General features: G+C 41.2%; 1 protein-coding gene across 16 annotated transcripts in view; it reads right to left on the reverse strand.

The window, feature by feature from the left end:
* AGBL2 (AGBL carboxypeptidase 2) overlaps positions 1 to 18,070 on the reverse strand; it is a 57,707-nt gene that overhangs the window by 32,078 nt on the left and 7,559 nt on the right. For 15 of the 16 annotated variants that reach the window (XM_061609453.1, XM_061609449.1, XM_061609455.1 and 12 more), the window contains exons 6-10: positions 17,677 to 17,784; positions 15,792 to 15,942; positions 9,318 to 10,097; positions 3,702 to 3,861; positions 2,649 to 2,775 (exon numbers count right to left, since the gene is read on the reverse strand). In XM_061609453.1, the coding sequence (XP_061465437.1) occupies positions 2,649 to 2,775; positions 3,702 to 3,861; positions 9,318 to 10,097; positions 15,792 to 15,942; positions 17,677 to 17,784 (1,326 nt within the window). The remainder of the gene's footprint in view (positions 1 to 2,648; positions 2,776 to 3,701; positions 3,862 to 9,317; positions 10,098 to 15,791; positions 15,943 to 17,676; positions 17,785 to 18,070) is intronic. The other variant, XM_061609456.1, reaches the window with a different exon arrangement.

Raw genomic sequence — 18,070 nt, forward strand, 5'->3', positions numbered from 1 at the left:
AAGACTATTGCCTGGAATCCTGAAAAGCCAATGCTAGTCCACGTCATCAGTACTGAGATACATGGTACCAAATGGCCTGAGTCAGTATAAGGCAGATTCCTTTGCTCCTAAAAGTGGGAAGAGACTCAAGGGCCACAGTGACTCCAAAATTTATTGATGTATTTTATTTACACCATTTATATACTGTTTTATTGTAAAAAATCTCAAAGCGGTTTACAGAAGGAATTAAAACAATGAAATTATTGGCAAAACCAGTTAAAGACAGGTATTTAAAAACATTCAAAATAATAAAACCAACAATGAGTTTAAAACAGATTTTAAAACACAGTAGCTTCTACATGCCTGGATGGGCTTGCCTAAACAAAAATGATTTTAGCAGGTGCTGAAAAGAGGCATCTGCCTAATGTCAATAGGCAAGGAGCTCCAAAGCGTAGGTGCTGCCACATTACAGGACTGATTTCTTACAAGAGCAGAACAAGTACTATGTGGCACCCATAACATGGAAAGCAAACCATGAACTAGGCCTGGTAGCAAATCAGCAACCAATGCAGATTTCAGAGCAGAGGTATTATATGCTGATAGGATCTCACTCATGTCTGCAATCGTGCCACAGCATTCTGCATTAACTGCAGCCCTGGTTCAGGTTGTGCTGTATGGGGATTTCTGTGACCTTGGCTGACTGGCTGCCAGGATTGTTTTAGTTTTGGTTTTCGGTTATGAATCCTGACTGGTTGTGGGATGCTGAGTTGTCTGCCTTACCCATAGGAATCCTATTGCGGTTGGTATGATATTGTGTTCAGGAAAGCATCACTGTCTTTTGTTTCTCTGCATTTCATTTACCTTTAACCTCACTTCCTTACATCCATAGAAGCAACAGCAGTGGTTCCATGAGCTCAGCTCAATCCCCTAAAACCCACTGATGATGCACCTTGTCGGTTGCATGGCAGTTTGTTTCTTGCCCAGTAGTAGTAAAAGATAATTCACATATTTGGAAGTATGGCTGCAATTCTTGTTCCCAAGCTGCTGCCTGTGAAGGTAGACCAAACCATGTGTGTTTTCTCTGTCAATTATTACTCACTGGAATTGGGTTGGCTGTCAAAGTGAGTTTATAGCAGCCCACAGGGTAGACAGAAAGGGTAGAGAATCTTCTTACTCTTACTCATTTCTCAGACCTCTTTCTGAAGTGAAGGGTCAAATCTGTAAAGAAGTTTGGAGCAGCTATGTTAAAAGATAAGGGCAGGGCATTCCAGGCAGGACGTTGCCAGCCCTGCTTGGATATGAATGTCTACGCAGGATTCCCTAGTCAAGCTTTACCAACAGCACAACCCAAACTATATCTACTCAGAAGTAAATCCTGTTGAGTTCTATGGGGCTTAGTCTCTTAGCAAGTGTGTTTAGAATTGCAGCCTTCAGGGGCATCCATCTTTACTCCCAAATGCTCCCATCGAACATCTCCACAACACTAAGCTTCTTTCTTCCTATAATGGCCTTCTGGTGACTGGCCTGGCCTGAGGGCACTTAAACCCTTCTTGCCGAAAGCAAGTAGGCTAGATTAAATGTTCCCTACCCAGGCTCCATCTTTTAGCTAATATTTCTATCTTAATTTCCAATCTGAGAATTTTTTTTTAATTGTATGCTCCAAGCAACTGTGATTGATGCTTAATGTATCATGCTGAATGACATCACTAAGTGCCGCCCTGTGACTTCACTAGGGCCCGGCCCTGATAACACTAGGGCCTGCTCCCTGATATCACTAGGACCCACCCTCTGATATCACTAGGGCCTGCCCCTGAAATCTCAGGTTGGGATGCTTCTGACTGGGCAACCCTAGTTGTTGGCAATGGGTAGATGTTGCTCCTGAACCATGCTAGCATTGGGTCATGGACCATGCACCCCGCAACACAATACTGGCATGGATTAGAGTGGAAACCACCTTCCCAGGAAACACCCCTCCCCCCACTGGCATGAACTTAAAATAGGCCCGGCTATGCCACTTCCCACGTTGCTGCATTAGCGTGCCAGCGTGCTGTGCAGCTGCTGCTGAGGGCCCACTGCAGTTTGGTGCCCAAGAGCCTTCTACAGTCTGATGCCAGCCCTGGTTGGGGGGTAGAGCAGATCAACCTCCATCTAGGCAGATTAGTGATAGCTGCACACACCTCCCAGAAAATTATCAGTGTTTGGAAAGGCTCTTAGGCTTTTCTTGTTACTACTCTCTCTCACACACACCATATTCACAGAGGGAGCTGCTTTTGTGCTTTTTAGAACCTTTCCTACGGTGTATATGTATCTTGGTTTTTTTTTCCTGATCTAATCTGGTGTGACATCTCAAGTTGTTTTTATAAAAACTTCTTAGTTTATTTCGATATCCGTAACTTCTAGGTCTTACCATTGCTGATGAAGGTGAAGAAAATCATTTTGCATTTTGATTGTATTGCATAATTTGCTTGTACCACAAACTTGCAGTGATGTGGAAGTTATTTCCCTTTGGGTAAAATTGATCACTGGAGTTGCCAAAGGATGAATGTCGACCCTTGGCCAAAAAAAGGTCAGCCACTCCTGCTCTCCACCCCACTACTGTACGGTACTGTTCCACCACCCTTTCTTTGACAGTTAGTGCCTACTGTGGTCTTGGGCAAAGACACACTTACCCAATGTTGAGCCACTGAATGTAGATTCCATAGTATAACTATTCAGTATTCCCATTCTCCACATCACAACCCGTCCTGTTCCTTCTTTACACTTTTGGACCTGAAACTTACAGCTGTTGAAAGAAAACTGAACATCCAGATAGATCAAATAAGAATGTATTCGTGGAACTAATTTATTCTTTCTGTTAAGAACATAAGAGCCCTCATGGATCAATGAAGGGCCCATCTAACCCACAGTGGCCAACCAGACTCCTCTTCTTGAAATACCGTGTTTGAAAAATTTCCTGATATTTTACTGAAATTATTTCCTAGTCAATATGATCCTGTCTCTCTAAATTATCATCAACCATGTCCATTCTATGTGTAGATTAACTAATATGGACAAATTAGATGATATCGTACATTAGTCATCACTGCCCAGGGTATGGTCTGAAAGCACATGAGGCCACCACTTTGCTGAATCTAAGCAGGTCTGTGTCTGGTCAGTGCCTGGATGGGAGACCACCTGGGGACCACATGTATGCTGCCTTGAGGCCCTTGATGAAAGAAAGGTGGGATATAAATGTAAGAAAATAAACCCAATTAAACCAATGGACAAGTCCACAGATTTCAATGGATCTACTCCAAGTATGACTTAGGATATCACCCATTGTTTTACTATTCTCATATAAGAACCAACTGAAGAATTTGTCTGAAATTATCACAACATTTTAGCTCAAATAGAAAAAAAAAAGACCCCAGATTCAATATGCATCTTCTACTGGCACAGCACTCCAAGGATGGGACTACTGAACTTAAAAAGTATAAGTCAGTATGTTTAGGTTAGCTAAGTGATGAAAAATCTGAGCATCATAGTCCAGATAAAATGGACAACTTTAAGGAAATGTATAGACCTTCTCATTAAAACAATTAACCACCCAGTTGGAGATGTGGAAACATGCTTCCCTCAGCACTGAGTAAACAAGTTGAAATGGGAAAACACATTGCAACAAAATATCCAGCACATAATTCAGAACAAACAAGATCTGCCTATAAACTATGCTCAGATCCCACCTTGTCAGGAATATTTTTGCTCAGCATAAGAGGAAAGATTCGTTCATGGAGTAACTGCTCTCGTGCATATTTGTTGTTACAGCCATACATGAAGATATTGTTCTTCCGGCTGTGCCCATGGAAGTCACAGTACAGTAGAACTTCACGTTCCTCAAGGACTCTTGCAGAGAAGGGGTGCAAGCAAAGAAACCAAAAACCAATTAAGTACATAAGTGGCTAGCTGGTTGCACATAAATAACCATATTATGTTTCTTTCCTACTGATATGGAAGAGTTAACCAGTCAGGACAAATTCTATGAACATTTCTGAATGAATGAAATGCCTTAAGCTAGGTCTCCATTCAAAGCCTCATTATGTAGAGAAAATGGGCTACCTGATCCTATGTTCCCATTATTCCTGTGGTCACTATACCAACACTAACGCTGGATTAATGTAGTTGCAATCCCATGCAGTCGCAGCAACAAATAGAAAGCACCAGAATAACTATACAAACAAGAGACAACATAGCAACACTGGCAGACATTCCCACAGCTTTCTGGGCAACTTTGCCACCATTCACCATCACAATGTTGCCTACCAGTGCCATCCTCACATTAGCCATGCATGGAAAGCACTGAACAACACATGGCAATGGCATAAATTATATAATAACATCACCATAACCAGAGACCACGGGTCTCCTTTGTCAGATGATGCCATTGCCCAAGAAAACAGCAACTGATTCCTGTACAAACTATATCAGTTTTTCCTCAGAGCTAAAATCTCCTAACAGCACAAACACAGTCAACAACAGGAAAGGATCATGGCAGAAGCCTGCCAATGAACATTCTGAGGGAGTGCGGACAAGCAAGGATCAGACAATCACAATAGTCAGCCAACTCCTTACCAGGATGCAGAAAAAGGTCTGCATATGAAGCCCTTGGCCCACAGGCCTAAACCCAAGACAAGGGACTGAGTTCTGCAGCAGGACTAATGGTCCCACAAAGACAATGTCCAGAGCACCACATTCAACATATTTGTTCTGGTTCCTGTTTCAGGAGAATAAAAACATTTGCAAGGTAGATGGATGGAATGTAAGTCCGTGTCACTTGAAGAAGAAATCATGGAAACTATAAGATTAAACTCACAGGAAGTAACTTCATGAGCCACTGTGGGCTTAGAAAGAACAAGGTAATGGGAAACAAGTCCGACTGCTGGGAAGTAAGATGATCTCCACAAGGCAAGGTGTGCCTTCTGGGTGTCCTACCAGCAACAAAAATGTTGGCTAGTAAAGAGGCAACAGGGCTAGAACTGAGGACGAACTCCAGAGAACTACACCATCACCCACAGCCACATTAAGGGGTCCATGGTGTCTACCGGGGGCTCTGCTAGCAAAGGGGGATATTGTAGTGATCATATTCCTGCCCAGTAGATTCAGGACAAGCTACTTAACTGTTTTGATTTCTGGCAATGCAATGAAAGGCGACAGACAGGAAGTTTGTTTTTTATGACATTTTAGTTCAGCTGGCTAGCGTCTGTGGCAAAATTGTTTTCAAGTCCAAACTGAAATAAAACATGAAATGTCACTTGAAAACAAACCCAGTTGCAGAGTTCCTGTTCAGAGAACTTGTGAGCCATGCATTTTTCCAGTATCCTTCATTTTATTTCCCTACCCCAGCCCTGTTTTCTAGTTTCCTCCAAATAGCCAGTCAGCATTTGTGCCCACTGACTATGCTCAATCCTCATTTATCTGTTTTTGGATTTTTCCCCCCTTTAGTTTTCCCCCCTAAAATTATTTTGTTGTACTTTTGCAAGCCTTGGGGTTCCCCTGAAGCCTGCTGATAATCATTCATGCCATTTTGGATCTACAAGGTTCAGGGCCAGCACCAGATTGTAGAAGGCCCTTGGGCACCAGACTGCAGTGGGCCCTCAGCAGCGGTGGCACAGCATGCTGGCACACTAATGCAGCAACATGGGAAGTGGCGCAGCTGGACCTATTTTAAGTCCATGCCAGTGGGGGGAGGAGTGTTTCCTGGGAGGGTGGCTCCTGTTCCGCGATCCATGCAAACATTGTGTTGCAGGATGCACGGTCCATGACCCAATGCTAGCATGAATCATGGATGAGAAGCTATATCTACCCATCTCCAGCCACAGGGACCCTCGGCCAGTGCCCAACCTCCCCACCCCACCCCACCTGGCCTGACAAGGATCCACACTTGGGAGAAAGAGATTTAAGGACACATTCCTACACTGAATTATTCCAGCTGAGGGGCTTCAGGATAGACTGAAGTTTCACTAAGAGACAGAACACCAGAGATGGCACCACAGTGACAGATACGCTGGAAGAACTTCAACAATATGACACTGGAACACTCCACTGGAGCAGTGAAGATATGCCAGTGGAACAGCCGAAAAGGGCAGTCATGGGTGGGACATGGGTGGCAAGGGGGAGAAGCACATTTACATCATACCCCACATCCCTTCAATCCACACTCACAGCCCTGACACCCAAAATTATCCTCTCATTAACTTCAATAGGAGAAGGGGAATAACCGCTTCATCATAATCAACTGGCCCATCCACATTGTTACAACATATGATTTACAATGATGCAGCATACAGGTAATATAACGAGCAAAAAGGATTAGTTTATGATTTAAAAGCATAGGGAAATATAAATTGAAATAATAAATAAATAAATAAAATTGAGGCCTTACATCAGAAATCTGCATTCTGCTGATGTATTCCTTAACTCCAATTTCTAATTTCTAACCCCTATCCAAACTGAATCCCCCCCTCGCAAAGGCATGCTTCTCAAATAATGATAATAAAATGAAATGATGATAATAATACACCAGAAAAAGAAAAAAGCCATTTTTTCTGTCTTCCTTTTCTTTCTTTTAGGTATATCAATTTCTTATAAAAGGAGATTTTGTGGTTTAAGTGTTCCAAGTAGTAGTATAATGGGTAGGTGGAGCCCAGCTATGAGCTGCCTGACTGACATAGATTATGAAGGGGTACCAAGAGTCGACAAAAGTTTCTTTCTTTAATTCTCCCCAGTTTGTCAGAGTTTGAAGATTAGCTTCTCCATAAAAGCTATGTGCCAGACTTTCTGGGACCAATAGCGGAATGAGGCCCCATGGAGGTTTTTCCAGCGCTTTGCGATTGTGAGACATGCTGCCATGAGCAAATGGCCCATGAGGATTTTACACTGCACATCTCTGTTGGAATCTGTAAAGAGATCTAGAATGGCTAACTGTGGTGTATTGTCAATATTCTGTTTAGTTATTTGTTCAATTTCTTCAAAATGGAGATCCAAACAACTTGCATTTTCTCACACATCAACCACATATAGTGGTATGTGCCTAATGAATCGCACCCCCTTCAACAATTATGGGAGAGGGTGTGGGTTCATTCATGACAGGCACACTGGGATGGCAAACCGGTGGTGAGCCATTTCTAGCATGGTTTCGTGGACTTGATGAGAGGAAGCGAACACCAATCGTGCATTCCATAGTTGCTGCCAGTCCCCATCATCAAGCTCAGCTGACCAGTTCCCCTCCCACTGGTGTTTGAATCTTATTAGATTTTCCGACCACATATCCAAAAACATGGTGTATAGTCTTGAAGTAATCCCTTTTTCTCCATTATGAGCTGCTATGATTGTATTTTCAAAAATAGATTTGAGACTGCATGAATTTTAATTTTGGGACGAGAAAGAAAATCATGTGCTTGTCTCCAAAAAAGTCATTGGAAACCTGATTGTCCTACTACTTGACAAAAATGTCTTTCCAAGTAGAGTTTTATTAGGGTAAAAGTCACATAAGTGGAAAAGCCCCTGTTCCCTCCCGTTGCCAGGGTAAATATCTGTTCCTGTTGAAAAAAACTTGGGTGGAAAAATAAGGGAATTAGCTATATGGTGTAACTCAGCAACCAGTCGCAGCACACTAGTTTATAAACCTCACACAAGGAGATCATAACTCAAATGATAGGACACACAAGATGGGGCTATATTTCTCTAGCCTCATGTCATACACACTTAGAGCTCACAAGAGAAAACTTGGGTAATAGGAAACTATGGTGAAAGGGCACTTTGCAGAAAACAGCCTAGCCTCACAACCAGGGATGGGGGAGAAATTCGATTCAGTTTGCATTTAAAGCTGAATTTATCAAATCTGCACTTTCCAAAACAATATGAAAACTGAAACACAGCTATCCTTTGAAATTCGCATTTTTCAAAATTTTGTAATACAGTTCTCCAGTCAAACAATGTTTAGAAAAATGAATATATTGGTGACAATAACATACAAAAATGCATTACATTAGGGAAAATGTTTGCAAAAATGTGTACTGTACATTAGTCAAAATTACATAGAAAATGTGTTTATTGGGAGAAATTCACACTAAAATGCTCATGAATTTTCATGAAGTTTTTAAAAACCCACAAATTCCAGCAGAAATGTGGCAAACTAAATTTAAGATCGGGAAAATGAGAAACAGAGAGAACTGAAATTGATAGATCCTTCCATCCCTACTCACAACATACATGGGAGTTTGAGGACATTGTTAAAACGTCTCTTCTAGAACCTTACCTTGGAACATGGGACGCAAACACCCAACAATAAACTCCACTCCAATAATGGGGTGCCAGGATACAGCAGCCCACCCAGGGAAGCAAGACAAGGGGAGTATGTGTTACTGCAACTATCTGCTATGTCTCCATCCCCCTTTTGCCATATGTGAATACTGTGCCTTGTCCAAACTGTATTGGCTCTAACCTTCTTTCCTTCTGCAAGAGTGGGGCAACCTCTACATGGGGGAGGCACTCAGTGCCAAATGCAAATAAACTCTCTGCTAGCAAAAGGCAGTACACTCCAGCCATTGCCACTGCTGGCCAAACTCTAAAAAGCATTTTTGCCTTACAGGATCACAGTCCAAGTACAAGGAGAAGAATAACAGCCTCACACTCTGACAGAGATCCACTACAGCCCCCAAGAGGGAAGAAGTACATATAATCACAGACACAGTAGTCTTCCTCTCTTTTCCCATGGGAGAGGGGGCTGAAGCATGAGCACTGGCTGAGCACCCAGTTGCACCATTCTCCTCTTCCCTCTCATTCTCTCACAAACATTAATCCAGGTTTAGAGACTATGTGCTTCAATCTCTGACTGTTGCTCATTGCATTCCTTAGTTATAATGTAAGTATAGGATTACTCTGTTGGACAACTATAGTGATATATGCTACATAAAACTGCCATGGAAATTATCCATGGACAGATCTCTGTTCATGCACACCCTTCTTCCTCATGTTCACAGATGCTTTGGTCTTTCTATGATTACCAGGGAAGAAGAGTACTCCATTTTTTAGTTGTCTCAATTACCACTTCTTTTCCTCCTTGATCCTTATCAACCTGCATTCCAAGACAATCTAAATTCAATATTACTATTTATGCTAGCAATACAAATGTACATAATATTTTCAATTTGAACAAAATATACAATTATTGTATATTTAAATTTAGTCACAAAAGCGCTATAATATGACAGAAGGGCTTTTGTTTCCTTTTATGGTTCTAAAGTCCACCCATTCTGCTCCCAGGTATTGAGATCCAGTTCATAAAATGCTTTGTCACTTACCTCTTGATCATGGCCCGAGTGTGCCAAATGCAAGGAAAGGATTCCTTCAGTACTGTTCTGTAATTTCTGTTCAAGTCCCTTCCTGCCAGTGAGCAGCGGTAATTCCCAACAATTACTCCATCTGGATTTAACATGGGCACAACCTTGAATATGAAGAGATCCCGGAGGAGCTGAGCATCGGGGGAATCACTTAAAATGAAATCGAGGAAGCCTCTCATCACCCATGAACTGTTTGTCTCCCCAGGATGAACTCTGGCACTTAGTACAATAGCTTTCTTTGTAGCAGTAATAATGGCACTTTGGGATGGATTGGTAATAGTGAGAAGGTATACTGTGTTCCCAGCTAGACTGTTGCACAGAGGGCGAAGCTTGCAATACTGAGAACAGAGTGGATCATTTACCAAAGTCAAGAGGTAGTGCTGTAGATCTGAATAAGTGTAGGGATAGAATTGAGCAAAATAACATGTGTCATGGTTATGTGGAAAACACACTGTCCAGGTGAGGCAATATAGGGTCTGACCATCTTCTGTGTTATATTTATAATATCTGATGTTACTACCCTCTCTCCTCCAGCCAACACCATGAGACTCGGCATCCTTCTCAGAGTACAGGAGAGGCTTCATCCCCATGCTGTAGAGACTCTTGGCTTTCATCAGATTAACAATAGTGAAACGATAGGTGACATCCTTTCTAGTATTTTGTACTCTGAAATAGTACCACTGCGTGTGCTTGCTGGTATAAAGATCTGTCTGCAATGTGAGTTCATATTCATACTCGCCTCTGAAATGCAGCAATCAGAAAAAAATGCATTAGAAGCCAGCAGAAACCTTCCCCTACATGGGGAATCACATAACATGTCACCAAAGTTCTACAGACTTAGGACACTTCCAGACTGTCACTATTTTCAGGTGGGATTCAATGACATACCACCAAATTCAGATTGCACAATTACAGAAGACTTGGAGGCCTTGTACAACAACCCGCCTTGCCAGAAGATTGGACTTTCTGCAATAAGAAATTTTAAAAGGCACTGGAAAGCATGGGATAATATGGGATAACATATTGCTTGATGCAATGTTGTCTAACCTTCCCACAACTAATCAGGAAGAATGCTCAATAAATAGGTTGTCTGGAAGCACTCTAACTTCACTTCATTAAATTAAATGGAAGCAGCTGGGTTGATATGGTTATGGCTATTGGCCAGCCATTCTTTCTTAGAGAAATGAAGTGAATGAATGAATGAATTTATTTCGGTCACAGACCAGCTGAGAGAAATGAAGTGATGATTGTTTGCCTGAATTGATGGTTGATGGGAGGTGCAAAACACAGAGGCTGCTGATCCATTCAAAAGATTCCTAAATTCACAATTGGCTAAAAACTTGCTTAGGACCAACTAAAATGTTACAAAATAGTGGGCAGGCTTTTGCATTCTACAGAACGTTTCATCAAGCTGGAAGGTAAGCAAAACAGGCACAGGGATGGGGAGAGAGAAAAGAATTGGCTGGATGTTGAAGCTATAATGTCCGCATTCAGGGCCAAATTAGACATGAAATTTGGCATGTAGGTGTTTTTTTTTTTAACTAAATAGCTGCTGGTGGTGGGGAGTCAGAGACTATGGTGTGGGCAAAGGGTTAAGCCTTCAACAATCCGTTATTTATGGTCTCCTGATATCTAGAGGTCTCTCTTGAGTACTTAGACAGAGACATCTTATCAGAACTTGATGGAGTTAACTCCCATGTCCTCCAGCTGAGAAAGAACGTGTGTAAACATGACACAGAAAAAGATGGCAGAAGGCAGTTTGGGGCGTAAGGCATCTGTCTGGGAATCTGACCTGGAGTAGCAGATCTGTTATCTAGTAAGATCTAGTATCTAATGTTTTGCCTCCGCTTATGCTCTGTTTATATAGAATAAATACGGTGGTATTGTGAGAAGGGATAGGATGAAACACTGCCACTTATTTCACAGCAGGGATGATGATGTTATGATGATGTTCTCAGGGAGAAACCTAACAAATAAGGTATGGAGAGGAAGAGGTAGGTTACACTAGTGTGCATGGCTAAGGGTTAGACTGCCATTTTTATTTTAAAAAATAACAAGATAAAAAAAATAACAAGATTTCTTTATTATGACCAACCAAAATGTCACAAAAAAGTGAGCAGCTTTTCAGTCCACTAGAACTCTTCTTCATACTGGATATTAAGCAAAGCAGCATGGTGGTGGTGAGAAAAAAGCTGGCTTGGTACTGGAACCATAATGTCTGCACTGGTGAAAAATTCATTTTTCTTGTATTAGAAGGGGTTGTTATGAAAAACACCTACACTTTAGAATTTACCATTACTCCAGTAAGTAGCTTATTATTATTATTATTATTAAAAAAATTATCCCACCCTTCCTCCCAGCAGGAGCCCAGGGCAGCAAACAAAATACTAAAAACACTCTAAAACATTTTTTTAAAACACTTTAAAATATATTAAAACAAAATATTTAAAAACATCTTTAGAAAAAACTTTAAAAACATCTTAAAAAGCAATTCCAACACAGACTGGGATGTCTCTACTTAACAGGCTTGTTGAAAGAGGAAGGTCTTCAGTAGGCACCAAAAAGATAACACAGATCATGCCTATCTAATATTTAAGGGAAGGGAATTCCAAAGGGTAGGTGCCACAACAATAAAGTCCCACTTTCTTTATTGTGTGGAGTGCACCTCCTGATAAGATGGTATCTGCAGGAGGCCCTCACCTGCAGAGCACACTGATCAAATGGGTATATAAGGGGTAAGAGGGTCTTTCAGGTATCCTGGTCCCAAGCTGTATGGGGCTTTGTACACCAAAACTAGAACCTTGAACTTGGCCTGGTAGCAAATGGGCAGCCAGTGCAATTCTTTCAGCAGTGGTGTGACACGTTGGCGATATCCTGTTCCAGTGAGCAGTCTCACCGCATTTTGCACCAGTTGTGGTTTCTGGACCAACCTCAAGGGCAGCCCCACATAGAATGCATTACAGTAATCCAGCCTGGAGGTTACCAGCACATGGACAACAGTGGTCAGGCTATCCTGGTCCAGAAACAGCTGCAGCTATCTTACCAGTCAAAGCTGGTAAAAGGCACTGCTAGCCACTGAGGTCACCTAGGCCTCTCGTGACAAAGATGGATCCAGGAGGAAGTGGGGCAAGAGCAACTCCTGTTTTGTTCTTTTGTTTATGTTCCAGAAGGGAGATAGAGTTAAGGTCCTCCAGATGGATAGGCTTGATTACCTTTACCTGTGATGCTCTGACTGACTTCCTGGCCCCTCCTCCTTCCGCCCTTTCCTTCTTCTCTTCTCCGACTGTCTGAGAGACAGGAGACACCTTTGTCTCTGCTCTCTCTCTCCTAGCCATGAGGGCAACTCCCAAGCCTGGGCATTGCACCTCCAACTTAAGTTAGTTAGAACTAGGTATGCCTTTCTATCTATTATGTATTTCTATAAATAAAGTAGTTTTTCTTATTTTACTAAGTCTTAAGTCTCAGTGATCTCAATGCAGGGTAAAAACCTGCTTTCTTAGGTAACCGCACACACGCATTTCAGATTGCTGTTGTTCTCTGCTAACAAATATACAAATTTATACAACAAGAAGGAGCACCCTCATAGACTATAAACCTGTTCTTTCAGAGGGAGTATGACTCCACCCAATGCAGGCAACTGACCAATTATCCAAACTCGGGTATACCAACCCACAGTGCCTCATCTTGCTAGGATTCAGACCTAGTTTATTGGCCCTCATCCAGCCAACCACCAAGTCCAAACATCGGTCTGGGGCTTGCATGGCCTCTCCCGAGAAATACAGAGAAATAGAGCTGGGTATCGCCACCATACTGCTGACACCTTGCCCCAAATCTCCTGATGATCGCTCCCAAGGGCTTCATATAGATGTTAATCAGCATTGGGGACAAGATGGTACCCTATGGTACCCCACAGCACAACTGCTAGGGGGTTGAAAGACAATCACCCAATGCTATTCTCTGAAAATGACCATGGAGATAGGATCGGAACCACTGTAAAACAGTGTCTCCGATACCCATCTCACCAAGTCGGCCCAGAAGGATACCATGGTTGATGGTATCAAAAGCCGCTGAGAGATCAAGTAGGAATAACAAGATTACATTTCCGCTGTCCTTCCCAATAAAGGTCATCCATCAGGGTGACCAAGTCTGATTCAGCCCCATAACCAGGCCTCAACCCAGATTGGAATGGGTCGAAATGATCTGTTTCATTCAAGAGTACTTGCAATTGGGCGCCACAACCCTCTCGATCACTTTCCCTAAAAAAGGAATACTACAGAACCAGTTCCCAGTGCTTTCTCATCCAAGGGAAATCCAACCCAGTAGCACTGCCCCTACAGCTCAGAGAATTAGAATAATGCACATCCCAAAGCAATAATAATTTTGAAACTCTTTTCTAGTCCATAGATCTGCGAGATTAACTACAAAGCTATCTTTTTCCTATGTAGACAATGGGAAAGTGAGAACTGCATTGGTATAAGACAGCCTTTATTCACACACAACCAACATGAGAGCTAACAGATCCTCTGCCAAACCTATGTAAATAAGTCTAAGGTATAATCAGGGGGGAGGTGGGAATACTCCACGCCTTGACTAATGCGATTACAAATATTTTCTTCTTAGCACTGCAACCTGATTGATCGATTTATGACATTTCTGTGCTGCCCATTAACTAAGGGCTCTACATTGTTTCAAATTTATAAAAAACACAAAACACAATCAGAAAAAATTACATTGTGCTTCAACTTTTTCTTCAGGTCATAAAGGAAATTGTGTGTGTGTGCATACACACATATTAATTAATGCATTAACATAATGTGCTGATTGCCAAGACATTGAATTGGGCATTATGTAATTACGATGGGCTCAAGTTACAGGAAGCCAGATTTCAACTGAACATCAGGAAAAACTCCCTAACTGTTAGAGTGGTATAACAATGGAACCAATTACCTAGGAAGGTGGTGGGCTCTCCAACACTGGAGGCATTCAAGAGGCAGCTGGAAAGCCATCTGTCAGGTGTGCTTTAATTTGGATTCCTGCACTGAGCAGGGAGTTGGACTCAATTACCTTAGTGGCCCCTTCCAACTCTACAATTCTATGACAGTGAAGGAACAAGACTGGACTGGAGCTCCACACTCCTTGAGCTTTAAAAAAAGTTTAAGAGTATGTGCAAGAACTACTGAATTGGAAGCTCACTGCAAAAATAGCACATGCACTCATAGTTCAGGGGAGAAGTGGCTTCTACTACCAAAATTAAAAAATAACTCTGATACGCTGTGCACAGTATTTTTTATATTTTCTATATTCTATGTTATTTTAATCACTCACACAAGTTCACTGGTGAATTAGATGCTGTTTAGGAAACTCTGCTTATATAAAAGCATTCTATCCTTAGAACTTCCATGAGCAACAGGTTTCTTACCTATCTACAACATTTGTTTTATTAATGATATTTAGTTCAAGACTTAAAATACGAACACAAGGAGCTGCCTTATACTGAGTCAGACCATTGGTCCATGTAGCTCAGTATGGCATTGACTGAAAGTGACTCATCAGGGTTTCAGGCAGACATTTTCATGCACGTACAACTGTGAAAGCGTTGGTAACTTCAGCAAACTAGCATTTACAATTCAGTGGTGTTGGGAATAAGATGAAATGCTGACTTAACAAAGTAAACCAAGGCAAATTCCAGAGGATAATTTGTTGTAACAGTATTACATAATAAAAAGTATTGTGGTGGCAACTTAAAGACTAACAGAAAGTTTATGTCACAATAAAACTGTTAGGCTTTAAGGCACCACAAGACTCTTTTTAGGAAGTACTGTTGAAGTTAGTCAAATTGCCCACATTTAACTCTGTCCACAGAACTGCAAGAATTAAAAAGGTATTTAAAATAATGTAACATAATAAATACAAACTGGTCATAAGATATTCAATAATATCAAAAGTTGTTTGAACTGTGAAGGATTGCATCAGAGGGATAAGCTTCACCTGACACATTTGTTGTGGGCACTCTAGTACTTAAAGACAAGTCTCAAAATGTGAGAGACCAATGCAAGAAAATAGAAAAAGCTAAAGAGAACTGTCATCCTAAGCCAGGAGTGGGGAATTTTTTCAGTCCAATGGTGGGCAGAACAACAAATGTGATTCTTACCTTTGTACAATAGGCCACATTTCACCCACCCAAACGTTTCTACACATGCATACATCTCTCCATCCAAAAAAGCAAGACAAATCATCATAGTCCAAAGACACATTCTAAACAAAAGCACTTGAGTAGGGTGCAGTGCATGGCCAGTGAGGGGTGTAGCCAAGGGCCAGACAGAAAGTCCTGGAAGGCCATATTTGGCCTCCAGGCCTGAGGGTCCCCATCAATCATAGCCTTAATACATAAAAAGTTTCCTCCTTTCTTGGTCCCAGATAGTTCCTCTTACTCACACTCTGACAGCTTTCTGGAGATTTCCACTCTCAAAGCGTGATTCAAACAACAGTGTGGTATCTTCTGGTCCTCTTAAGCTGACTGCAGCTGATTTGATGGGCTCTCTCGACCCTCCAACTCGGGAACCGGTGAAACAGGTACCCTTAGTTGCTGCAGAACAGGAGGCACAGCTGTCATCAACATTGCATTACAAATCTTTGTCTCAATGTACACCAGTTCTACAAAACCTAGTACTCGGTCCTGAGCTCCCATGGAGAAATAGCATTGAACAATGGTTGCAAATAAAAAGGTGGTTTCAAGTTTGGCTTCCATTATTGCTATTTTTTAAGAACTAGGCAAAAAAAACTAAAACACTGTAGTCCCACAAGTGCTTTTGCCTATACTGCCTAACAATCAAGCCAGGGCTATAAGGCAGTGTGTGCAAACTGTTGCACTGCCAAAAAAGTTGCATTGCTACCTCACTCATTCACACTGCTAGCTATCTATTAATAGCAGTGCAACAGTATGATATGTAAAGTTGTTTGAAAATATTCAAAAGTTAGAAATCATTTATCAATAAAATGGTAAAAATAGATGGATTTTTAAAGTTGCATCTGCTTTATCTGATTTTCAAGTAAAATTCTTGCAAATGACCTCCTGAGTATGTTAAATTTGTGCTGTTAAGGTGGGGTGTTCACACAGGTAGGTGTTCACATTGCTGCAGGGTTCCATATCTGAAAAAAGCTGGGATTTTACAGGCAAACTTGCACAGCTGGAAAAGGCTTGCATTTTATCACACAGAAATAGAAACATTAAGGGCTATATGTATGCATTGTAAAGGCATGGAGAGGTGGTAGTGAAATGCTGTTTTGAAAAAAATACAGTTTCTCAAGTAGAGCTCACAGCAGCAGGAACTTAATGCTTTGAGATCAAGGCACAGAAATAAAATACAGAAGCAAATGAGCAGGTGTCAAGTAAAGGGAGGATTCAAAATGAGGTTCTGTTCCTGACAGTCATTACAAGTGACAGATAAAACTACTTAAATGTGCATTAGTAAAAGCAGCAGAAGGGGGAGGCTCCAATATATGTGATGCTTAGCCAGCTGGGGAGGACTAGCCTCAGAGGGAGGCAATGGTAAATTCCCACTGAATACCACTTACCATGAACACCCTATTAATAGGGTCACCATAAGTCGGGGTCGACTTGAAGGCAGTCCATTTCCATTTTACTAAACTCAAATTAAAAGTAACAACTGGTTTGTCAGTTGGGGAAGAAAAAGAAATTAAAAGTGTTGATTGCATAGCAGAGAAATAAAAGAAAAGGGTTAAAACACTACAAGCTACAAAAGAGTATGGATGTTCCTTTCTTTGGGGAATGTAAGGGGAGAATGGCTGTTTGATGACAATTTCAAAAGACCATCAAGCAGCTGGGCATAGCAAAGACTTAAATGATATAAGGTGCAGAGGCAGCCCAGGGTGGTAAGTAGGGCAGAGTATGACAAAGCAAACTATAGTTGTTTTGATCATCTGCAGAATGTTCTTTGCCTTAAGTGTGTTTTATTCAGTAAACCATTTAAGAATGGTTTAACAAAATGTACAAACCAAGGAAGTCATTGACAAGGGAATTTTAAACTGAGCAGCACTTTGATTTTTAATACTTTAGATATGCTTAAGCAATAGGGTCCAAGCTAGGAGGATTGTTAGAAATTTTACAAATTTGATGCAGCTACTTTATTTAGGGGTTAAATTGTTCACTATTTATAATGATTTTAGGATGTTTTAAAAATCAGACTTTAAGATTAGTCTTGGAGTTTACATTTTGCAAGCCTGTGTTGTTTTCTAGAATTAACGCTATATATAACATATCTTTTATTGCAGTTTATTGTCAGCCTAAGTATGCAAATACCTGGATCTATGAAATAAACAACAGTTCCATAATTCTCTCCCTTTACATCTGGTGCCATTTCATTTCCTGTTGGCTGATAGAAAGGTTCAGGTTCAGGGGGAACCCACTCTAACAAAATACACAATGACATATTTATTTTCACTGAGGCCTTATTTGTACTTTCAGAAAAAACTAAGACATTCAATAAGAACAGAAATATTGTCCTTTATTCTCTAGATTCTTACTCTTAGTGGATTCTACTTACAATTTCAATTCCACTCCAAACTGTAATATGACAAGGTTTACAAATCAATAAGGGGAATGCAAATGTTTTACTTAAACTGGAAAAGCTGTATGTACTGTAACATGGACAAGAACAGTGGAGAACCTCCACCATGCAGACCAAATTAGGCCC

The sequence above is a fragment of the Rhineura floridana genome, chromosome 2 (assembly GCF_030035675.1).
Source record: "Rhineura floridana isolate rRhiFlo1 chromosome 2, rRhiFlo1.hap2, whole genome shotgun sequence".
Classification (NCBI taxonomy): Eukaryota; Metazoa; Chordata; class Lepidosauria; order Squamata; family Rhineuridae; genus Rhineura; species Rhineura floridana.